The sequence below is a fragment of the Protopterus annectens genome, chromosome 1.part0 (assembly GCF_019279795.1).
Source record: "Protopterus annectens isolate FY-2018-M chromosome 1.part0, PAN1.0, whole genome shotgun sequence".
NCBI lineage: Eukaryota > Metazoa > Chordata > Ceratodontiformes > Protopteridae > Protopterus > Protopterus annectens.
The window spans coordinates 1,597,191,700-1,597,218,638 of record NC_056725.1 but is presented as its reverse complement, the minus strand read 5'-3'; the positions used below and the strand labels follow the sequence as shown (position 1 = coordinate 1,597,218,638).

At 37.0% G+C, this 26,939-nt stretch overlaps 1 protein-coding gene across 1 annotated transcript in view; it reads left to right on the top strand.

Moving 5' to 3' along the window:
* Positions 1-3,062: 3,062 nt before the first annotated feature.
* GCAT (glycine C-acetyltransferase) overlaps positions 3,063-26,939 on the top strand; it is a 507,826-nt gene continuing 483,949 nt past the window's right edge. Inside the window, exon 1 of the mRNA XM_044068107.1 lies at positions 3,063-3,353. Within this exon, the coding sequence (XP_043924042.1) occupies positions 3,119-3,353 (235 nt within the window). The 5' untranslated portion in view covers positions 3,063-3,118. The remainder of the gene's footprint in view (positions 3,354-26,939) is intronic.

Genomic DNA, 26,939 nt, shown 5'->3' with positions numbered 1-26,939 from the left:
GAGTATCCATATTCATCAAAGATACCCACACCTCCAGGTTAGTGGCAACGCACAAAGCATCGGAGACCATCCAGGTGCAACTAACCATAGGCAAAACTGCCTTACAGTTTGTAGCATGCTACAGACCACCCTCTCAAACTCAGGAACCAAACACAGCCTTTCTGAAGACACTGGAGAGTATGAATGTCTCTCCAAATACCATCATATTGGGAGACTTCAACTACCCAAACATAGACTGGGAACATTACTCAAGCCCCAACACCCTAGCCCAAAGGTTCCTAGAATTCATAAACTCAAATGCGATGGAACAACTAGTCACCATTCCCACAAGAGGAGACAATATACTAGACCTGATCATCACAAACATGGGGACAAAATGCTCCACACTGGAAGTATATCCCTCTTTGGTAAGATCAGACCATAAATTAATCTCACTGGAAATCCACATCCCGCCCCCATCCCCTGCACAAAAGACCACAGTGAAGAACTTCTCAAAAGCCAACTTCACACTTCTTAAGACTGAAGTGGTATCCTTCAAAGCCCCTGGGCCAGAGGAAACCACAACCCACACTGCTGAATCCTGTGCAAATGCCTTCTATGGGCACCTTCAAGAATGCATGGATCATGCAATCCCAAATAAAACCAAGACCCATTCCCCCAAAGGCAGGCACCCGGTCTGGTGGACCCCAGCCATAAACAAACTTTATAACAGGAGGAGGAAGCTACTACATGACAGAGCAAAATCCCTAAAAGGGAAGGCATCTCTGATCAGTACTAGCAAGAAACTACGATCACTCATAAAATCATCCAAGGCCAACTTTGAGAGAAAAATCGCAAAAGACACAAAAGACAATCACAAGGCCTTCTTTAGCTATGTTAGAAACCTGGGTGGAAACTCCCAGATATGCTCAGAGTTAGTCCAAAATGACACAAAATACACTGAACCCACTGACATTGCCAACATTCTGGCAGACAGGTTCAGTGCAAATTTCTCCTCCCCCTCCCCCCAAAAGGAGAAATAACTATCCCAGCAGAATGTAGCCTCCCTAACATCTCAGATGCCCAGGTGACAGCCGCCCTCTCTAAAGCTAAAACACAGCATCAATGGGACCGGACGGTGTCCCGGGCTGTGTGCTACATGAACTCCAAGAGGAACTAAACCCACACATAAGGCTGCTGTTTAATCTTAGCCTTACTACAGGATACGTACCCAAAGAGTGGCATACGGCAACAGTGATCCCACTTCACAAAGGCGGTGCTTCTACGGACCCTGGAAATTACCGCCCCATAAGCTTGACGAGCCTGGTCTGCAAAGCTATGGAGAGGATCATTATGGAACTCATAAACAAAGACATTGGGGACCTACAGACATTGGATCCTACCCAATTTGGCTTTGTCAAGGGCAGATCCTGCCTTTTGAACTTGGTCGACTTTTTGAAACAGTCACTAAGGCCATTGATGAGGGTAAGGCAGTTCACACAGCCTACCTTGACCTTGCAAAAGCCTTTGACACAATACCCCACACGGGCATCATAGACAAACTCACCAGCTTAAATGTAAACCCATATGTCACAAGATGGGTTGCAAACTGGCTCAAGGACAGAACCCACAGGGTCAGAGTTGCTGGAGCTATGTCAGACTCTAAGCCAGTCACAAGCGGTGTCCCACAGGGCTCAGTCCTGGGACCCCTCTTGTTCGGCATTTATTTTTCCGAGGTACAGGCAAACATAGGAGGATTGTGGCTGACAAAGTTCGCAGATGACTGCAAACTGGGCGCCATAATTGATACTCCAGCAGACACAAACATCCTTTAGAGAGGCCTCATAGAAACGGATAATTGGTGCCAGAGCCATGGCCTTAAGCTGAACGCCAAAAAATGTATAGTCATAGCCTTTGGGAAAAACAAGGTACCGACAAATTACCACATAGGTGGTAATCCATTAAGTACGGAAGAGGTAATCAGGGACCTAGAGACCCAGGTTGACAGTAACCTCTCATTTGACACTCACATTGCCAAAGTGGTTAGGAAGACCTTCTATATTGCCCACCTTATCATGAAGGGTTTCACATCTAGATCAAGAGAGGTCATTGTGCCCCTGTACTCTTCTCTTATCGGGCCAATGATTGAGTACAATGCCCCATTTGGGATGTATCTTACCCGACACCTGCAGCAGTTGGAAAGACCCCAAAGTTCCTCACCAAGAGGATAAAAGGTCTTAAACATATGTCATATGCTGCCCGACTGAAAAAACTCCAGCTCTATTCAGTCGCATACCGCCTACTCAGAGGTGATCTGTGCCTGACGTACAAGGCCATGTCCAATCCGGAATTAATGGACATGCTCCACCTCAGAAAATCCAAATCCATCAGAGCCACGAGAGCAAGAGACTTAAACCTCAACACAGAAATAATTAGGACGTGCTGGAGGGACAGATTCATTACCCAGAGGCTCCCTACACTCTGGAACAGAATCTCAATCCATGTTAGGCAGAGCCCCTCACTAACTCTATTCAAGAGAAATCTTGACGAGTGGATGGGAGATCGTAGGTTTACCCCGGGGGTCATTTCTGTGTCACTACTAGACAGAGGCACAGTAAACTAAACCCTAAAAGGGCGTAGTATTCTCATCCTAAAAGCCACACACACTCTGCCTAGGCTTATAAATGCCCTAGGGCAGATAGCCTAGTACGAACCTATGAACCTAAGAATCTCACAGAGAGTCGATTGTGTGAGTCATTTATTTCCCACCGAAATGATGAGACCTCTCTATATTAAATATATCGTCCCCTATTAGTTTTGCGGATCTTAGCATTCTGACTTATCGAATAAAATATAAAGTACACTACACATATAATTACACTGGAGCTGTATCACTCGATTTGTTAGTGAAATTATTTTAGAGTCAGACTGCGAGGAAAAAGTAAATAAAACGGAAAACTAATAATAAGATAATACAAGGATAAATCCATGCAATCCATTGGATGGATGTACGTATACGTTACATTTCGGCATTTTGCCTGACCAATCATAGCAGGATTCTGTTTTGCTCTACCATTGGTCTTTGTACGCACACCCTCTGACTACTTGTAAATCTCTGCGTTAAGTGAGGTCTGCAATCATGATGAACCGTAGTTACCAGCTTTTCCGAACTTGCCTAACTTGTTCTTCTTTGAGATCTCTGGTGGTGTTGCCACAATTTACCTTTAGTAGTGCACAGCTGTCCAGCTTAGCCCAGCTCACACAGATCTTGGACACAGAGTTGAAGGGAATTCGCGACGCTGGCACTTGGAAAGGCGAGCGTGTCATCGTATCCAAGCAGGGACCACATATTCACGTGGAAGGCAGGAAGGAAGGTGGGTGCTACTACCGTGGGCAAGATAGGATAATTTAAATGCTGAGGTACACGATCCTGTCATCTCAGCTATCCAAAAAATTCGTAGAATGTCCGGATTTTTTGTCATGTTTTTGGTCTGTCCTTCATAATATTTTTTGTCAAATCACTAAAGCATGAGTTCACTAATTAATGGTATACGTTTGAGTTTCAGACGTCATATTCTTTAGAAAATCATTAACAACACAAACCCAGACATTCTAGCAACTTTCTAAGTTAAAAAAACAACAACATTTAAATTATTTAAAATCTGCCCCTGTTTGGGGTTTTTGCCCCCCCCCCCATTATTTTAGGCTTTGTTCAGATTTCATGCACCAAGTGGTGTTTGGGGTGTATGGTTCCAGTACATTATATACGATGTACGTTGCAGAATAGTAAAGTTGACTTTTGTTCATACAAATTGAATTTGTTGATGGTTTCACTTGTAGGTTGTGTACTTTCTGTAACTGATTAAAGTTTAAGGAGAAATCTGATTGCTTGAAATTGTATGCAGCACAGTTTTTAAACAATTGTGGACAAATCTCAACAGAATTGGTGATCAAGAAATAAAACACTTTTAAAATATTAATGTTCCTAACTTGAGAACGTGACAGTAAGATAATGTAAATTGATATATATTTTCTGATGTAAAAAAAGTATATAACTTTAATTATTGTTATTATTTATTAAGTGCAATTCACACCTTTTCACCCCCCCCCCCCCCAAAAAAGCAGTTTTTGGAGGGATTAAAAAGGACAAAGCTAAAGTCAAACATCAGCGACGTCCCTGCAAATCAGGAATGATTAAGAGGTATGGATCATGCTGCAGCACAGCTGTCAACCTCTTACTTTCAGAGTCACAGACAAATCCGGAAATAATCAAGGACACTTTTTTTAAAATATTAGTATTGTTAACTTCAGACACTGACAAAATAAAATATTTAATTTTAGACCATACCGACTCCTGGCACGGCAGTGGGCAGTTGATTGGCAGGACGAATCAATTAATTGCAGGTTTAAATGACAACAGTGTACATTCTTAACAGGTCCGTGTTGACAGTGCTTTGTATTAAGCTCATGTACCTGTGGGTGATGGTCTTTTGTGGCTTCAAGATAGTGTGCTTTAAAGTTAGATATCGCCGATATAAGTAGGCAGGCCCATTATTATGGGATACGGACGCTGCTGATAGTGAATGCCTTTTTGAGTATTCCTGTACTCAGCACTTTTAAGCCTGCCGTAGAATTTATTTTATAAACTGATGTATTTTAATTTATTAACCATAATATTGCATCATTTGTTGGCGTCATACGTTTTGATCGATGGTCTACGCGATGCTGCCTTGCTTCCCACCCCACCGCAGAAAACCAGTGTGTGTTTAAGATATTGCGTTATGATGCATTTCATTTAGGGTTGCCACCTTTTCAAATGCCCAAAGTGGGACACCTTTTGTAGAAATGTGAGATTTTGCGGGACAAAACATACCCACGGTCTTTGCAAAGGAAATAACTTCATTTTTTTGCCAAAATAAATACTTATTTTTGTACCATTTGCTTTACTTTTATTATTTATGTGTTTCAGATACAAACTAACTGTTTTATGCAACTATGAAAGAAAATGTAAGAAATTTATTTTGTCTTAAAATCTCAGGACATTTGCCATTTTTTAGTTTTTTTCTCAGGACAAAACTGCCCAAAGTGGGTCTGTCCCTCGCAAAGAGGGACAGGTGGTAACCCTAATTTCATTTGGATTGTGTGATAATTTTTTATTACATTGATAGTATCACATCCTAAACTACAGTACATAGCAAATTTATACTGCCCAACATGTAGGATACTGAAAGTTTTGCACTCAATTTTCTTTCTCCCATTATTTGTTTTACTGTTCAAAAAATGAAGCTGTTTGAGCCTCAGGCGATCTGCTAATTTTGATTTCTGTAAGTATGCCATGTTGGCTAGGTGCTCAGCCCCTGCCTGGTGTTTCCATATGGAGGTGTTATGCTTTCACGGACATCTGTATTATACTACCGGTGTAGGGTCAGATTGAGTCTACACAAATGTGTAATAAAGCAGATTCTGCTGAAATTACCTTTTGATTCATTGAGAGCTGTTTCTTTATAATAACTGCATTGGTGTGACTTTCATTAGTTTTCCTGGGATTTTTCTTTAAGTGGGGGGTAAACATCATCACCCAGTTTGTTACAGAAGGGGCATGGTGACATACTGTGATCTGTCCCGCAAGTCAGTGTGGGCTAAACTAAATTATAATAGTCCTCCAGTAGTCCCTCTGCTGGTCATATCACTCTTCCATATCTGAATTTCTGCTATGCCTCGCAGCAGGATATCTGAAGTTGGGAGTCTGGCCTGGTAGCTTTGGAGTGAACCACTTCAGGAAACTGTATCACTAGTTGTTGAGATTTGTTCAACCATAATTGGTTTCAGAGCAATGACAAGGTTGATTGGTTATCTTTGGCACCCTCCCACATTTAAAAAAGAAGGGTTCAGAAACATCCTGTGAGAGTTCAGGAGTCCTGAACTAAAAAATGTTCAGGCTAAACATGGAGCGAAGCATGCATAATAATGCTTTGCTGTAGCAGCACTTTTGCCAGACTGTAACTCCTTGCTACAGTTTACTGTCTGTCTGCAAAAAAAAAACAACTTCTTTAGACTCTGCATATATGAAAAGAAAAACTCCATTAATATCACAGTGAACATTTTTGTGTTTTCGTATTGCACATCCTCTAAATTTAAGGAAACTCAGAATAATGCTAAAATGAATTTACTAAAAAGGAATGCATTAGTATTATGGTCTGATTGCAAAGCTAAGTCCCCACAATATTTAATGAAAGAATTTAAGCTGGATGAGTCTGTAAACCAGTTGATACTATCCATCAGTAAGAAATTTAATTTGTAGATAATATAAGTGAAAAGGAGCAGAACATTATTGCCCCATTATATGAATGTCAACTGGCATACAAAGGAAGCTTGTCCAAGCTATGTAAGGTAATTACAACTAATAATAATAATTCTGATGCAAAATTCTGGTACTTTATAGATAGTGGTGGAGTGATGGACTGAGTGACTCAATAGATGGAAAGAATAAAGGAATAAAGCTTTGATACTTAGTCAAACTTCTTTAAGTTTATACTGAAGTTTTATGTGGAAATATATACATAGAATGCTTGTTACTCCTATATAAAATCTCTTCAGTAAAACGACTTATTCCATTTGTTGGCGATGTAGTAAATATATAAAAGCTGACTGGACACACATGTTTATGGATTGTGAAAAATTAAATGTACATTGGGAAGAGATAAGTAAGGGGCTATGGTCTGCTAATTGTTGATCAGTAACACTAATGAATGTTCCACTTCCAGTATCTGTAAAAGCCAAAGAGTAGAGACTTTTTTTGGCCTCTCTTAGCAGTTGCCAGAAAAGTTATTACAAAAAAAAAAAATGGAAATCAAATTTATTTCCTACATTCAAAGAATTTTTTTAAATTTAACAAAAATACTATGTAAAACTGAAAAAGACGTGATCAGAATAAGATCTGTAAATCACAGTAAGACCTTTAGTTGTTGGAATAACCTTGAAATGTTGTTGCCGAAATACTAAGATTCTTAATATCTTAATTGTATAAGATTACCTTGATTCAATATATTCCTGTAATTGTATAACATGTGAAGTTGAATGTATTCCTATCATTGTTTAACAATGTGTGAAGTTGAATTTCTTCTTTTCTGTGTTGTTGTTGTTGCGTCTTTCAGCTTTTCCGGTCAGGGGTCGCCACAGCGGAACTCTGGTCCGCTAATGATTGGCAGTAGATTTTTACGTGCCGAGTTGCCGGCCCTGATGCACAACCTTCAACGAAGGTACGCCCATTCACGAATGTCTCCAGACAGAAGACGCTCTAGCTGAGAATTGAACAGGACAGCGTCTTACTGTGGGCGACAACGCTACCGCAGCACCACCACCGCAGTTCTTCATTTCTGTGTATATACTGTAAATATGTTAAAATGAAAACCATCAGAAAAGTATAGTGATTGAATTAGCCTTCAATTATCAAAAATAAATAAGCTTCTGTCAACAGATGCTATTTAAATTAAACAGTGACTGTGCCAACACCTTTATGAAAGATGATGCTACAACAGATTCACAAAGCTCACTGGGAAATTTTTAGCAGCTCTGCCCATGATGTACTATTTTAACCTTTTATGACCCTAAAACTAAGCAGTTAGTCACATCCTGCCATGAATGTAATCAGTATAGAAGGAAACGTCGAGTGTTCTAATATCGAACCCTACCAGTCGAAAATACCAGACATCGAACGTTCAGAACAGCAAATTTTTTCCTAGGGAAAAAAAAATTGCTGTTCCAAAACACATACACAACACAAGCACACCAAACAAACACACACATACACCTAAAATCTTACGCCTAACCCTACACTACACTATACACACACCACTAACTATCCACTTACCTTAACCCTAAACCTAAGTTCTGTCACTATCGCACACTCACCTCACCCGCGTCCTAACCCTAACTCACCCTAACCCTCATGTCCACACAATCGCACACATACCTAACCCGCACTCAATCGCACACTTAACTGAACCTGACCCGTAACTTTCCAACAGAGCGCTGAAAATACCGAAGCAACAGAAACGGACGGTTTTCTGCTTCTTCGATATTTTCAGTGTTCGCTGAAAATGGGTCAGTATTACAACACTCGACATTTTAAATGTTCGCTGTTCTAGTATAGACCCGAAGGAAACACCCTTGTCATAGCAAGTCTCAGAAAAGACCCTGATACAATGTGTCAGTGAATTTGTTCCTTCTTCAAGAGTCCAATACCTACTAGCAGTGAACTAAAGTATTCTGAGGTGGCCAAATAAACTAAGACTTCATCCAAGGTTGTCAACCAAATACTAAAACAACTTTTTGATACCAGGAGCCCTAGTGTTAGATGATGGGTCACAAATTAAAAACTAAAAATTAGTCAATTTTCCTACTACTTGTGAGCTCGCCACTATGTCATGCCTCAAGTGTCTTCAATATATTGGCCAGGTTGGACAAAATGTGAAAACAATTAAGAAAATAATGAAAAAAAAAATGTGCACCAGCAGAAAAACATGAATGGTATTGAGCTCTCTCAGAACCACAACATATGCCACTACAAACAGTGGAATCCTCGTCTCAAGCCAAAACCCTAAAGGGGTGGTGGCCATATATGAGATTACCACAGTCATCAGCCTTGCCAGTACTTGTAGCCTGTCTCAAGTTAGACCTAGAAAAATGCAACAAAATCAAAAAGCTCATCGCAGTCATATCAAGGGGAGAGTGGGGGGCGTCCTGACTTGAGGGCAAGCTGTTACTGTTAGAATTCGGCAATGTAAAGATGTGATAATTGGTTCCTGCAAGTAGTATCAGTCATTTAAGCAGCAGTGAATGACAGTCAGTCTTATGTTTATGTACTAGGAACTGTTAACAAGAAGGTAGCATTTTTCTATGCTACAGTTTAGCAAAGTTGTTTGAAACGATTTAGGTAAGCACTTTTGTTTAATATATATATATTTTTTTGCTTAGACTGAAGAAGTTGAATTCCCTGAATTGTGTACTATATCATGAATTTTATTAATGTAATTATTACAGTCATATAAGACAACCCCCCCCCCCTTGTCTGGTTTCATTATGCGTGCATTCTTACTTCCACAAATTTCCTTTAAATCCAGATGTTCTTCCGTACTCATGTTAAATTTGAGTTTAGTTTTCCTACTATTCTTATGATACTTGTACATCTGGTATATATTACACAGTTCAGGGAATTACGAAATGTTATCATTAAATGAGGTGAGTATAGGGCATCATCGTATAGATATATTTCTTGAGGAATTCTTTCTTAACAGTAGAATCGATATTAACTTGTACAATTATTTGAAATTTACATCTCCTGTTTTGGCGACAATAGTAGGTATCCCCAAGGTCCACAAAGACGTTAAGGACCCCCCCCATTTTGTCCAATAATTTGAGGGAGTAAATCAAAGACCTTTCTCTATGATAGATGGTTAAAACCAATATATAGTAAAGTCCCTCACATCGTCATTGATTCTTGGGACTTTTTGGGCCATCTTAAACATGATTTGTGGAACAATAATTTAATGTATTTAACTATTGATGTTGTTGACCTTTTTTCTAGCATACCCAAGGAAGAGGGCTTGACTAGATTTGGTAACAATATTCAGAAATATTCACAGTTTGCCTGGGAGAAAGTGGCCCTTATACTGGATTTCATGGACATTATCTTAAATTGTAATTTTATATATTTTGAAGGTGAACATTATAGGCAAATGAGAGGAGTAGCTATGGAGGCAGCTTGTGCCCCCATTTACACTAGTCTTGTGCTACTTAAATGGGAGGAGGAATACATCTTTAATCATGTATTGTTCAAATATGTGAGTTGCTACGTGCATTTTTTGAATGACACTTTTATATTATGGAATGACACTATGGAGAACATTGAAATTGTTATGCATGATATAAGTACAGTTAGTGATTATTTCAAATTTACATATAGTGTCAGCGGAACTGTCATCTCATATATGGACACCTACATAAGTACTACACCTGATGGTTTCAACTCTAGGTTTTATAGGAAGGAGACTTTTAGTAATTCATATCTTGAATTTTCTAGTAGTCACCCTATGAGTCAGAAATGAAGTATACTTAAAGGCCAATGTATTTGAGCTGCATGGATGACCTCCAACTATTCGGAGATGGTTAAAGAGATGGAAATAATAGGGGATATGTTTAGAAACCAAGGTTACTGAAATAATAGTGGACACTTGTAATTATGTGCAGCAGGAGTGGGGCAACAAGTACAAACCCCTTTTAGGAGTTGGAATAGGGCAAGATAAAGAAGCACGGGCATATATTACAGTTAAGGACGGTTCTAGTAACAATAATTACAGTAGAGCTTGTATTTTAAAATATGATCCCCATGTAGGTGATGTACAGAGAATTATAGGGAGTAATTGGAACATCTTGGGATGTGACAAAGGTAGTCAAGAAAAATTAGGGGACCAACCATGGTTCGTGTACAAGACTAGCACTGACCTTAAAGGTTTATTTGAAGCTGGTAAGGCTAGTAACAATACTTCAGGAACTCAGGAGGGTACGAAAAAGTGTGGACAGTGCAATCAATGTTTTGCCATAATGGAAGTGAACACATTAGTATTGGGTAATGCTAATAGCACACTAGTTTGATTTAAAAAGGGCAATTGTAGAACAAAACATGTTATTTACTTGGCGAAATGTGACAATTGTCCATGTTATTATGTTAGGAAAACTGACAGGTGTCTCATATATCGAATTTATGATCATTATTACAGTATTAGGAAAAATGACACAAATAATGCACTTTTTCGTCATCATGCAGCAAGCCCTAATTGTGATACATTTAAATTTTTCATTTTAGAACAGGTTAAGGTCAACCCCAGGGGAGGGAATATTAGTATCAAATTAGGGGAGAGAGATAAAATGGCAAATTTTGTTAAATGCTACAGTGCCTCCGGGCATAAACAACAGCATCACAATAAAGCCTATACTTGAAGTGAGATTATAATATATTAGACTAATGTCATTATTATTATTTTCTATTAATTTAAATTTTTTTTATCAATTTAAGTATGCATCATCTCCCATTTAGCTGTTATGTCTTTGTTGTATTTTAAATTGAATTATATTTTATAACATCTTATAATGGAATAACAAGTTTTATTCAGTATGTGCACTTTAATGAGTTATTTATTTGATTTAATTGATTCTGTTCTTGGATTGGTTGTAAGTATATATTTAAACCTGTTGTTAACTTCATTCTGTGTTCTGATGAAGTCTACTAGATGTGGATGAAAGCGCTTAACTGATTCTAACTATGTTTTAAATAAGAGTATTTTTATATTTGGTTCCTGATTGGGCTCTGTTGGAACTGTGATACTATTTTTACAGTGATAGTCTTGCTTGTTTCTTAAGGTAACTCTTAAACTCTTTTAATTTCATCATACATACTGGGATTCTATAAATATTGTGAAATTCCTTATATCCATTACTATAGTAATACTTGGTGCATTACAATCAGATAGAGGACATGGAAGAGTTTAAAATAATTCACTTTATTAAGTAAATCTATAGAGACATATATCCTATCAGTTCTGGTCTGAGTCCCATGTGCATAAGAATGAGTGAAGAACAATTATTTATCTTCTGCTTTTTACTAGTAAGTCATCTAAATTATTATTTCTAATCCATCTATTTAGTGTTTTAGTTGAAGTCAGTATTTTACCTTTCTACTGTTTACTTGTATCTTCTATACTAGATATGCAGTCAAAATCTACTACTAAAATTAAACTACCCTTCCAATGACTTTGCAGTAATTTTAAGTGATCTTTAGCCACTCTTGCACTTATTCCAGGGATCCAGTAAAAATTTGCTTGTGTACAGAGTTTGGTATTATATTTAATTATTACAAATGTATACATTCCTTTAGGATCATTAAAGGATTCCATGACTTTAGGCATTACAGTGGATTTTCTCCAAAGTATAGCAGTTCCTCTTCTCTTTTTGTTAAAAAAGCAGATGATAACATTTCATAACGTAAGTTATTTTAATATTGTGTATCTTTACCTGTCAAATGTGTTTCTTGCAAGAATATAATGTCTCCTCTATTTAATTTTAGATATATCTTTAATGATTTCCTTTTGTTGCTATTATTTAGTCCATTTACATTACTAGATTAAAATTATCCATACTGTGAATTTAAAAAGATTTCTTTTAAAAGATATGACACATTTATCCACCATATTAATTTAATTATATATTAGTCTCTATATTCCTTTGACACACCTTGACATTCCAGATTAAAATTCTTTCTTTCTACAAACAAAACTACTAAAATTAAAAAATAACAAAAACAAACACAAGTCTACAACTATAACTGTATATAATACTAATAAAACACAACCTACTATAGATACCAAAGTTCTTAATCTGTCTGTTGAATAATCAAACTACTAAACTATCGCTCTATCTAGCAACACCTAAAAATTCATCCAAAAAACTAGTCAAAAGCTACCATGACTTACAAATAATTAATATAATATTATATATAGATCAAATTAATAAGAGACTATTAATTTATATATTTTGCCATTTAAAACTGTCCCCTCATTACAACATACAAGTGTAATAATCCTCTTCTATTAATTATAGATATTAAATAATCTAACAAATATTATACTATGTATCTATTTATACAATAGTAGTATAAATTACCCATTTACTATTCCTAAATTGTTCATTCATTCAGCATTATTATAACTAGATCTCTAAATAAATAAGTATAACAGAGTGGGACCTGAAGAGATAGACATACAGGTTACAGGTAACCTTATCATACTAAACTGTAATACAAAAGAGAGATCAATATACATATACATTTAGCATACCAGAAGGTACATATTTTATGTTTGTAACAAAAATGCTCTGAATTAGTGTACAAGTGCCCGTATTTCAGTTTTCTGTAATAATCTTAATACATCAAATATAAACATATGTAAAATGTTAGCTTATTAAACTACTTTACAAAAGTATGCACATCACTGAGGTTGAAGAGAATGTCTTAACTATTTCTAATGGTGTAAAAAAAAAGTATTACAGTCTATATTCTATTCAGAAGTTACAAAGTGTTTTAATTTAAATCCCATTCTGCTTTCCCAGATTTAGACATATTGAAAAAAATCTGCTATACTTTCTATCAAAATTAAATAACTGATTCAGGAATAAAAAAACTCATGTTTCAACTTTGACTTATGAAATTAGTTATTTAGTCTTAGTGAATCTAATAACATTCAACATGTAAAAAGCTTCAAAGATCACATGGCCAAGCTTCAAATTTCAACTTTCATATTATTTTGAGATATTTTATATGATTTTGTATAGTATATGAGATCTTGTACATTCACATTTCTGTCATATGCAGGTATGTGCAATAGACATCTTTCTTAAAAGCAGTTTATTTAAATATATATTTTTGTCTTATTTTCCCACTAGTATTTACCTTATTGTATATATCTTGTATTTATAAAATCTCCCATCAAAGAGCTATTTAATCATCATTTCCCTGTTAAATATTGTAGTATGTTTAAATATTTCTTAATTTACTGATACTGCCTTTTATTAATCTTGCGTAGAAGATATTGTATTCCTTGTGCATATGCATATTCATAAGATGTCCAGTGCTGTTTGGTTTGTAAGCTCCGTTGTATTCATGGCTACATAGAGATCTCGCAGTGCAATCAGCATGGAAGCTTCATCTTAGTTGAATGGGCATACATTTGTCAAGTACTGGCCGAGTCAAAGACTTTTGCAAAATCTATAATTATTGTAGTATTAAGTCCGTAAGGTATGTAAATGCTCATCACTTGATCCGACAGGAATCTACCTTATTCTTTCAGGCTATTACTTCCATTTGGATAGTACCATGAAGGTGAAGACCTATTCCTGTTTAAGTGCATGGTATATTAGGCCATCTGGCACAGAGACCTTCCCTTTTGTGTTTTTCATACAGCCTTCTCAATGTCCTTCCTTACAATTGGGCACTATAAGCCTGCTGTCTGTTGGTTTATGAAGTAGGATAAATTACAAGCTTCTAAAAACCCACTCTTTTTGGCCGTAGTTGTATTCTCTGTTGAGATGTTTTTATAAAATGTCTGAAATTCTGCATTTGTATCTGGTTTGAGTGATTAGTGAATAGTCTCCTTCAAGGATTCTCAATGTTTTTTACCCTACTGTTAAAAAATAAATACTAGCAAGCTGACACACGACCAGGTTAAAATGTTAAACTTTAATTTGGTAAGTGCTTTTGCAATGCAAAGTTTCTTTTTCAGACTATTAAAATTCACACCAAAACATGACCTTATATACCCAAAACAACTGAGCAAACCATCCAGTAAACTGCAAGGAACAATTAAAAATCAATTTAACTTTCACTGTGGATAATTAATAAACTTGGTTTCCTAATCTACCACTCACAACGGATTGTTTAAAATTTTGTCCTTTTAAACTACAGACAGAAACTCTGACATCCAATACAGTAGACAGTATTATCAATGATGTGACTGGTTAGATTGCATACAATTTGTCCTATTAATCCTATCAGTAGACAATACTATCAAAAATATGTCCAGTAAAAAGTATGGCAACACACAAACCAGGCAATATATTGAATAATTCAACCATATAATACTAGTTAAAAGTTTTTAATGAAGGAGGTAAGCGCTTTCACATAACAGCTTCATCAGATCAAACAACCTTTAGGGTGTAGTCCATTTAGTGCATCAACCAGTCAACATGTAGACAAATTAATTACATTAATTTAAAATGGAACTAGCCACAATTTCAATATAAAATCATTCAAGTATAACAAGAAATAAAAACATATATAATGTATAATATATAAAACTTGCATATATGTATATATACACAAAGAAACCTATGTGGTGCATAGGAGTATGTGTCAGCTAACATCCTTGAATGGTATATATTGTTTTTATTTTATTTTGCTGACAGTCTCCTTGATTTTAAAGTGGGCTTAATAGAAGGCTCTTTCATTTAAGCCCTTCCCTCTATCTGTCCTAAGTCTTATAATCCATTTGACTTTCTTGCTCTCAGTCATATTTCTAATATCTCCTTCTCGAATTGTAGGTGTAACCCTATCTATGACCATAACTCTAAACCCATGATAATTTCCTGATGTCACCACATGTTTCGCTAGGGCATTGTTGGCTGACCTAATTCTCATATTGTAAATATCCTCTCTCTGAGGGACCTGTCCGTTTTGCCAACGTAAAATGATTCACATATTATGCACTTGGCAAGGTAAACCACATGAGATGTCTTACATTTGGCATTGATCCTAAATGTCTATTGTTGCCCTGTATCTGGATGTATAAATGACCCAGTAGTATCAACATAAAAACAAAAATTGCAATTCCCACATGGATGCATACCAGTGGCTTTTTCACTACATCTACTACCCTCCTTAAGATGGCATAAAAGTCTTTTCAGGTTACGTTTATTTTAAAAAAGGAAGGTCGGATGTTCCCCAACCACTCCCCTAACCCCTGGATCTGTAACCAGCACCCGCCAATTCTTATTGATAATGTCCATGATTGGTTTAATATCTGTAGTGTATAACATGGGTATTTTAACCTGATTAGATGTAACTTTATTATTAGGGTAAGTTGTGTCATCACTTGTAGGAGAATAATACGGTCTAGTTCTATCTATCTTAAGGCTATCAAGTTCTACAAGGTTCCTCTCTATCTCATGAGGTTTATAACCCCTGTCATTCAACCTCTTTTTTTTTAGACCAACCAACTCTTTACGGAATCCCTCTTCAGTGACATTCAATTTAGAAGCTCTCATCCCTGTCATTCAACCTCTTTTTTTTTTAGACCAACCAACTCTTTACGGAATCCCTCTTCAGTGACATTCAATTTAGAAGCTCTCATCCCTTGCCCCCTAATAACATTTCTAAATGTATACTGCGGATGCATGCTTTCTCTATACAACAGAGTGTTCTTATAACACTGTTTTCTGTATACCCCAGTATTGATATAACCAATCCCAAGTCTTTCCACATAGATGTCCAAGTATTCTATCCTCTCACTGGAGTAATTCATAGTGAATTGTAGATATGCAAATATTTCATTCAGTTCCATCAGGAACCTCTCCAATTCTATGGCTGTGGCCGCCCATATTAAAAAGAGGTCATTGACAAAACGTCAATATAATTTAACATGAAGTAGATACATATCTATCTTGAATAATGTATCCTCCTCCCACAGTGCATGAACATTTTGGCGTAGCTATTGGCACACAGCTACGCCGTCCCGTTGAATATAAGTATGACAAATGTAAATGCATTGCTCTCCAATATGACCTCTAAGAATGAGCAAATCGAGTCTATAAGTTTCTGCCTATATTCACTGTATGCAAATATGTATTCACAGATTGAACACCTAACTCATTGGGTATGATGGTAAAAAGAGACTGGACATCTAAGGTAACCAGATATTAGCTTGGTTCCAGTGCCACTATACTGATACAAGTCAACCAAGAATTGTTTAGTATCTTTGAGGATATAATTATTTTTATCTAGAATGGGTCGCAACCATTTCTCTACATACAGTGAGTAAGGCTCAGTGGCCCATCCTCCCCCAGCCACTATCGGTCTCATAGGTGGATTATAGCCATCCTTATGAATTTTGGGAAGGCCTTGTATAATAGGGAGTAAGGGATATGCCACTCTCAAGAAGTTATAGAGGCCAAGATCTATTAGTTTGATTTTCAATAAATCTTCCAGCATAGACTGGATTCTTTCCTGTATGATATGCATTTCATCTATACTAATATGACTATAAAACTGGTCATTACGTAGCATGGTTTCCATGCTCTTGATATAATCTTCCTTATCCATGATAACTATAGGACCTCCTTTATCGGCATGCCATCATGCAGCCCTTTCAAAGCTGTATGTTGATTGAAATTCATATTAAATCTCAAATTCCTATGAAATTTCCTGTTGTCATAATATTTCTACAAGTCATCTTATTAAATGCATCTACTAAAGGATGAGGGTTAGGCATATACAAACTAGGCCTCTTGAAAAGACATTCATGACTATTTAATTGATTACCATACTCAAGTTTGAGCATAACATTTCTACTAAAGCATTTCACGTCTATCATGGTATCTGTCATCTCACTACTCATAGAGGGAATAAATGTAATCCCTTTGTTTAACACAGATAAGTCATAACCACTTGACTCCACATCTTCTTGAGGGATTGATTCGACTGTCTGTCTGTTGACAGTTTGCATTTCTGTCTCCCCCTGCTTTTGGACTTCTCATAGGTCTCTTTTCCCCATTGATGGGTAACAGAAAATGGGGAGGGGCACCTGTAGCCGAGGTCGATGGCAATGCAGGTGAAACAGTATTCATACTCAGTGTTGTCTTAGGCTGTACATCCCCTTTCAAGTTAATAACATTTCCCTCAGATACACACTTAACAACATTAACATTATGCTGTGCAGAAATATCAGTAAACTATGTAACAGAATGAACCATATTAGGAGCAGCCTGTATATTAACTGGCTTCTCATTCCCTTCTTGTGAAGGCGTAGGTTTGTTATTAACAGTTTCTGTAATAACGTAATTCTGTGTACCATGAACAGTTTCATTGGCCCTTTCACGGCCATTATAGGCTGTTTCAAATCTGGGCCATGTAAACACATGTCCTGTTTGAAAATCAAGGCTATTTCAGTTTTTCTCTTTTGTTGTAACAGCCTTCTGTCATACACCGTGTGAAGATTGGGTGAAGATAGATGAAGGCTACCAGCCTAGCCAGATAGAATTTTGTAAATAATTATGTCATCTGTAAATATTAATGTAAACACATGCTTGTTGTCTTAAATGGTAAAAATAGTGTTATACGTGGAACTGGAAAAAATGTAACAACAGTGCACTCTACTGACCAAGTAAAACCTATTGTGACCCTTTGATCTAAACACGGTGCCAAAAAGTCTAGATGAAGGGATTCGTGCTATTGTTTTAAGGTCAGAGTTGATGGCCAGAATTTGCATGCATAAATGTCCTTAATGGCTTTGCTTCCTGACCTGGTGTGAGCTTACTAAAGAATGTAGCCTGTTAGCCTGGAACCCCAGGGAAGTGTGAAGAATGATGTAATGTGAACCAGGAATGTGATTTTAAAAACAGAATCAGAGAGCATTAAGCATTTTGTCTTGACCATCTAACTCATCAGCACTGTCTTGCTCTATATGCAAGTTTATATTAGATTTGTGTTTTCTGTTTAGAAATAGCTAGAAACTAGAAAGATTAGACTGCACTTTTCTGTGATGTCATAACTGTACTACTGAATTATTTTAAGTATTTCTGTGTGATCCCTGAACTCTTGACTAGGACTGTATAGTAAAAAGTATTGTCTTGTGTTTTTATTGGTTATTATTAAATATTTTTAAACCCTTTTAATTGTGGCTGTTTTGTGTAGAGATAATTTAAGCTGTAGAGTACATTGCATGTATATAGTGATCCTGTACCAAGTCACTCTAATAAGCCTTGACTGTTTAGTCATACTTACCAGTTGGATAATAATATTGTACAGTAATAATTGGACACCCTTTTAAGGGCCTTTGGATAGCTGATAATTATTAGCTGGGTGGTGGCAGTGATTTCTACTGTATAGTCTGGGTAAAAGGGGCACAGCTAGAGAACCTGTGCCAGCCTTTCCCAGGAGTGTCTGTTTGGTTGTATAAAACACTTATCTCACTGTTTGTGTGTGTGTGTGTGTGTGTGTGTGTGTGTGTGTGTGTGTGTGTGTGTGTGTCAGCTACTTGGGCAGGGACATAAAGCACTGGTTGGACAGAGAGGCTGCTGGAGGTTTTAGCTTGCCCACTAGGCTGAGATCTGGACCCTATAGCTGCGCCAGTGGGTAGTCTTATTGGGGACCTTGAGAGCAAGGGAGCGACTAGCCCCGGACTGACTGTGATCTCTGTGTGCTCTTAAGGGAAATTGCACTTTACTGTGTGTATTAGTTATCCTTTCCTCTTATATGAGATGCTCTTTACTGGTATTAGTGGTAAAGATTGAGGCTCCTTGATTGCTGGGCCAGGGCATGGGCATCACACACTATAACCCCATCCAACAATCCTTCCAGTACATTAGGAAATTTCACATACAGCATAGTTTGTTGCTCCTTAAAAGTCAATAAGAAGTGCCATATATTTAGCGCTTACCTCCAAGTTCAGTAACTGCCAGCTTGCTAATAGTCCCGGATACTGTGTCCCATAAGTTGGCATCTTGAGGACCCTCAGTCCTCTTGGAACAATTTTTCTAGCAAGACATACTTCAAAATGCTGTCTTTGCGTCTGCAACCTTTTCAACTTGAGGAAATCCCCCTCTAGCTTTTCCGTTGCTTGCTTCAGCACCTCAGAGTCTGTACCATCCATGCTGCTGCTCGTGTCACCGGATGTGACGTCATGAGCCATCAAAGGGTTCTCTTCCGACTGAATACAGGCTAAAAACCTGTCCGGAATACTCCTAGTCACCTCTACAGGTCTATTCGGTCTGCAGTCGAGTTCCAGATGTTGAATGTTTCCCTCTTCCATGTCCTTCTTCGGTGTGAAATGCAAGCAAAAAAGTAAAATAATAAGATAGAAGTTCACACCACAGAAGACAAATGTGCTGTTGCCAGCAAAATGAAGAATAAGTCCAGTAAAAAGTATGGCAACACACAAGCCAGGCAGTATATTGAAGAATTCAACCATATAATACTAGTTAAAAGCTTTTAATGAAGGAGGTAAGTGCTTTCACATAACAGCTTTATCAGACCAAACAACCTTCAGGGTGTAGTCCATTTAAATACAGTGCATCGATCAGTCAGCATGTGTGTTCAGTCTGTGAATACACACCTGCATAGACATAGTGAATATAGGCAGGAACTTATAGACTTGATTTGCTCGTTCTTAGAGGTCATATTGGAGAGCAATCTGTTTACGTTTAACAATCCTACTTGTATTCAATGGGATGGTGTAGCTATGTGCACCTCGTGTGCCAATAGCTACGCCAACATGTTCATGGCACTGTGGGAGGAGGATACATTATTCAAGATGGATATGTATCCAGTTCATGTTAATTTCAATCGACATTTTGTCAGTGACCTGTTTTTAATATGGACGGGCACAGCCATAGAATTGGAGAGGTTCCTGATGGAACTGAATGAAACATTTGCATATCTACAATTCACTATGAATTACTCCAGTGACAGGATAGAATACTTGAATGTCTATGTGAAAAGACTTGGGAATGGTTATATCAATACTGGGGTATACAGAAAACAGTGTTATAAGAACACTCTGTTGTATAGAGAAAAGCATGCATCCACAGTATACATTTAGAAATTTTATTAGGGGGCAAGGGATGAGAGCTTCTAGATTGAATGCCACTGAAGAGGGATTCCGTAAAGAGTTGGTTGGTCTAAAAAAGAGGTTGAATGATCGGGGTTATAAACCTCATGAGATAGAGAGGAACCTTGTAGAACTTAGAGCTAGACCGTATTATTCTCCTGCAAGTGATGACACAACATATCCTAATGATAAAGTTACATCTAATCAGGTTAAAATACCCATATTCTACACTACAGATATTAAACCGCTCATGGACATTATCAATAAGAGTTGTTGGGTGCTGATTACAGATCCAGAAGTTAGGGGAATAGTTGGGGAACATCCCACCTTCCGTTTAAAAAAATAAACGTAACTGAAAAGGCTTTTATGCCATCCTAAGGAGGGTGGTAAATGTATTGAAAGAGCCACTGGTATGCATCCATGTGGGAACTGCAATTTTTGTTATGTTGATACTACTGGGTCATTTATACATCCAGATACAGGGCAGCAATATACATTTAGGATCAATGCCAACTGTAAGACATCTCATGTGGTTTACCTTGCCAAGTGCATAATATGTGAATCATTTTACGTTGGCAAAATAGACAGGTCCCTCAGATAGAGGATAAGAGAAGGGTCTATATTAGAACACCGAACTTTCAAAATTTCGAGTGTTCTAATATCGAATTGCTGCTTAACACTGAAAATATTGAAGAAACAGAAAAACAAATTTTTTCCCAGGAAAAGAATTTGGTTGTCCGTTTCTGTTGCTTCGGTATTTTCAGTGCTGTGGTGGAAAGTTACGGGTTGGGTTCAGTTAAGTGTGCGATTGTGTGGACGTGAGGGTTAGGGCAGGTTAGGGTTAGGGCGTGGGTCAGGTAAGTGTGCGATTGTGTGGACATGAGGGTTAGGGTGGGGTAGGTGTGTTAGGGTTAGGGGGTGTGTGAGGTGACTGTGCGGTAGTGACGGACCTTAGGGTTAGGGTTTGGGTTAAGGTAAGTGGATAGTTAGTGGTGTATGTATAGTTTAGTGTAGGGTTAGGTGTAAGAGTTTAGGTGTATGTGTGTGGATTGCTGTTTGTTTGGTGTGCTTGTGTTGTGTGTATGTGTTTTGGAACAGCAAATTTTTTCCCTAGGAAGAAATTCGCTGTTCTGTATGTTCGATGTTTTAAATTTTCGATTAATAGGGCTCGATATTAGAACGCTCTAAATTTTGAAAGTTCGGTGTTCTAATATAGACCCTGAGAGAACTTGTTTACAATATGAGAATTAGGTCAGCCAACAATGCCCTAGCGAAACATGTGGTGACATCAGGAAATGATCATGGATTTAGGTTTATGGTCATAGATAGGGCTACACCTACAATTCGAGAAGGAGATATTAGGAATATGACCTAGAGCAAGGAAGTCAAATGGATTATAAGAATTAGGGCAGATTGAGGGAAGGGCTTAAATGAAAGAGCCTCTATCAAGCCCACTTTAAAATCAAGGAGACTGTCAGTAAAATAAAATAAAACAATATATACCGTTCAAGGATGTTAGCAGCGGACACATACTCCTATGCACCACATAAATTTCTTTGTGTATATATACATATATGCAAGTTTTATATTTTATACATTATATATGTTTTTATTTCTTGTTATACTTGAATGATTTTATATTGAAATTGTGGCTAGTTCCACTTTAAATTAATATAATTAAGTTGTCTACATGTTGATTGGTTGATGCACTTTATTTAAATGGACTACACCCTGAAGGTTGTTTGGACTGTATTTAAATGGACTACACACTGAAGGTTGTTTGGTCTGATGAAGTTGTTATGTGAAAGTGCTTACCTCCTTCATTAAAAGCTTTTAACTAGTATCATATGGTTGAATTCTTCAATATACTGCCTGGTTTGTGTGTTGCCATACTTTTTACTGGACTTATTCTTCATTTTGCTGGCACCAGCACATTTGCCTTCTGTGGTGTGAACTTCTATCTTATTATTTTACTATCAAAAACATGATCGGTTAGGTTTACCATAGATGACTGTTTGTTTGTGTCTTTTCGGCTTTTCCGAGTTAGGGGATGCCACAGCGGAACTCTGGTCCGCTAATGATTGGCAGTAGATTTTTTTTTATGGTGCCGAGTTGCTAGCCCGACGCCCAACCTTCAGCGAAGGCATGCCCATTCACGCATGTCTTTTGGAGGCCACTCGACCGTGGGGAGGACATGCAGATTCCACACAGAAGGCACTCCAGCTGTGAATCGAACAGGAGAACCTCATTTACCATAGATGACTGTAGTACACATAAAATAATTGGCTGATAATCAGTGTACCCTTATAAAGCATGTAATGTGCTTACTATCAGACAAAATCCTGCCTACATCCACACAATAACATATAAATTATGACGCTATTAATGCATATCATATTCATAAACAAATATTTTAAAAAAATAGCTCTCATAGTTTAATGTCTACCTTGCGTGTAAATATGGTTTACAGTGGCACAACCAACAAATACTTTGTGACTTTGAGCATAATTTAGACAGTAATAAATTGCTTATAATAATCCATTTTACTGAACTTTATCTTTCGTAGCTGTCTTATTTTAAAATACTGAATCGCGTTCATTTCAGAAATGGATATTTAAAAACACCTGATGGAAAATGGCCTAACAATACAACTTATTATAACTTCGATAATGAATAAGAAAAGAGGGTTTCAGACAATCACCAATGAAAGGTGTCTTTGGCGATTCACTGAAACAATCTCTTATCCTCTAGTATTGGACAGTACAGTTCTCCCCTTTTAGAAGGGTATTCGGCAACTGACTTGCATTTCCAAATGTTATTAGTAGGTATATGGCACTATCTTGGTTATATTTAGTGCCAGCGATGGTTACCGACCTTTAGATATATAGATGGTTGAAATTATGCAGAGTTCACATGTATGATATAGTCCCCTTTTTTGAAAACCCATGGGTCATTTGCCAAAGAGAGATATACTTTGAGTAGGCATTTCACATAGCTTGTCTTACAGCCAGCGTTAATGTAGGTGGCTGGCCTTAATGCAGAAGTTGCTGGGGTCTCGGTCTATAGGTGTATTCTGTATGCTGTGAAGTGGATATTTTGGGAGTCGTTATGATATTTCTTGCTGTGAGATTTTATGCTTGCGGTCGTATTGAGTATGGTTTGACATTACTGCGGTGTCTTGTTTTAATGGATATTCATAACGTGTTTTTATGTTTTGGGACTGGGAGGTTATGATAGGTTGATTTTTTTTTTTTCAACAAGACACGTGATTGGAGCATAGTCAGCAACAAATAGAAAATTAAGATGAATTTTTTTAACTAATAGCATGCGTAGTTTAGCAATTGACTAAATATTGGCAAAATCAGCTCCTATTGTAAGATATTATTTTAGAATTATGTAATGATCAGCCATCACTGTTGAAAACGACTATAATAGACTGCCGATATGCCATTAAAAGGTATTTTAAAGGTGCTATTTGGCCAGTAGCTATTGCTCAGAGGCTTATTAATATTTCGGTCAATAGATCGGCTTTGGGCCGTAGCCTTCTGATAGGTTGATTCTATCATTTGGTTGCCTAAAATCTTAGTTCCAACTAATTATATAGCTGTGAACCATTCTCTGAATTAAACACTGAAAGGGTACTTCATTGGATGTTAGCTTGTGTTTTCACTGCCATATGGTAGTGGGAGTTACACCATTATCTTTATCAGTCAGTTCTGTTATGAATTCGGTTAGTATAGCTACTATAAGATTAGCACCCGCACTGTTGATTTAAATATTAACCTGATCAACCACACAATTTCTATGCATCTCAGAAGTTGAAGGTGTGCTGTTGGCTCACTTATGTATATTATGGAGTTTTCAATTAGTAAAGTGAATTATGTTAATTAAAAATAGTCAAAAAGTCTATTATGTTAGCAAAACATTGATTAGGCCCCTTATTGATGTTTGTCAGAAATCCTGTGTTTTTTATTTGATTTCATCGCCTTAGGAGATATGATAAGGTTATATTCTACATGTCTTTAAATGCTTTTGAAAGAAGGCACTATAGTATTTAGAGTAAGGCAGCCATTAGGAGCAAATGTTGAGAATTAAATTTTTCAAGCGATTCATTTGCGTTTATATTTTAAGCAGTGAACATTGGCTAGGTTAGTATGGGCGTATCTTGACTGTAGGATGAATGTTTGTCTTTGTTATGTGTGCTTTGGAGTCTATGGGGAGAGGGGGGAGCTGTACTGTCCAATAGTAGAGGATAAGTGATTGTTTCAGCAAATCACCGAAGACACCTTTCATTGGTGCTTGCCTGAAACTCTCTGTGCTTATTTGCTATCGAAGTTAATAAGTCATATTGTTAGGTCATTTTCTACCAGGTGTTTTTGAGTATTCTTTAAACATTTCTGAAATGAACATGATTTAGTATTTGAAAATAAGACAGCTATGAGAGAGAAAGTCCAGTAAAATGGATTATTAAAAGCGATTTATTAGCATCTAAATTATGCTCAAAGTATTTGCTGTTTCACTGTATACAATCTAACTATCACATCATTGATAATATTGTCTATTGATTGGATGTCAAGAGTTTATGCCTGTATTTTAATAGGACAAAATTTTATACAATCCATTGTGAGTGGTAGATTAGCAAACCAAGTTTAGTAATTATGCTCAGTGAAAGTTAAATTGAATTTTTTTTAATTGTTCCTTGCAGTTTATTGGATGGTTGCTCGTTTATTTTGGATATATAAGGTCATGTTTTTGGCGTTACAAAAGCGCTTCCCAAATTAAAGTTTAACATTTTAACCTGGCTGCGTGTCAGCTCGCTAGTATTTATTTTTTTAACAATAGTATGTTTTTTTCATTTGGTCTGACTAACGAGCTATTAATCCGAGCTGCTGGTGTAATTTTTTGGTTCTCAATATTTGTTTAGCCTGTTCATTAGTTTACTAGTTGTTAGACAGCAGTCTAGCCTGCTTGCAGCTCATCCTGCTCTGTCCCCTCCCAGTCTCTCTCTTTCTTGTTAACATATGTGCAGGTTTCTCTGGCTGAAGGACTCTTTACACATCTTTAGGTGAAACTCTTATATAGCCTGATTAATTCACAGCATTGGACACAGTATCATTTTCAGATTTGGGGAAGGTCCTGTATGTTACAGAGTTGTGGACAACAGTAAAATCTTCCATTGTCATTAAATTGAAAAACAAAGAGCTGTGTCCACCAGGCCGTATAAAACTTTAATAAAACAAATAAAATAACAGTGTGAGCGCTTTCGGGCAAAGCCCTTCTTCAGACAGCAATAGTAACAGTACTTACATCATCATAAAAACTATAAACCAATCAACTTTTGTATTTCAACCGCCTCTTTTTTTAGTATGGGGTTTTAAAGGAATAGCTCCATTTAACCCTGGAGCACAATCTGCAGCATACTGTATGATCCATTTAAGATCATTATATTCAGTTACATTAACAACACCCCCCCCCCCGGGTCATAATGATAACCTGTATTACCATAAAAGAAAAAAGCTATGGCTTGAAAACTGTGATATATGTTGGTATAAAGCATTATGTTTATCTCTAAGGCCTATGGTCGATAAATGCTTTGGAATTATGACCTTCAGTTTACAATTTTCCCAACATAGTAACATGGACATAACTTACACTGTGCTAAACAATAAATGTGTGAGTCTGCATATAGGCAGAATCATACCTCTTGTTGGTTATGGGATGCACAAAGTAGTTATTATCACTAATAAAAGAACAAGCCTTGCAATGTCTACAAGGAAAAGTACTGACCCCTTTAGAGGTATGCTTAAGTGCTTGTTTCACATTGGGTTTATCTTTTCCATGGATGTTCTTTATCAAAGATTTACTTTCCTCCCAAAATGCTAATACCAGGTTTGCATAAGAATTAGCGCAGGATGTGCCCATAGACACACCCTGCTTCTGTCTGTAGTAAGTACCTTTGTATAGGAAAATATTATTCTCTAGAATTAACTGTAGTACTTCATATATCAGATGATTCGTATGTGCATCAAAGACCTTCTTATCCCTTAGAACCTTATCTATGGCTGCAAGGCCATATTCATTATTTATCACTGTAAACAAATTGTTTACATCAAGAGTTACTAAAATGATGTCAGTTATGTCAGTATCTTGGACAAAATCAAAAAGATTGGTGAAAAAATGTCCAGTATCCTTTAGAATTGTAGGGAAATATGGAATAACCTTAACTTAGTTCCTGTCCAAATGGACAAATGTTCCGTCATCCAACTCTGCCTGAGACTATCGGTCTCATAGGAGGTTGTATGAAGTTCTCTTGTATTTTAGGCAAATCTTTAAACAGAGTTGTAACTGGATGCTCTATCCAGAAAAAAATTGAAGGTTTCATTATCTACCATGCCATGGTCTTTTAATGCTAATAAGCTTGTTTAATCTTCCCTATCACATTCCCAACCATAAGGGGTGAGTACAGTTCATACGTTTGTGAATCATTAAGGTCTAACAATGTTGTTTCATACATATTGGAACTCAAGACCA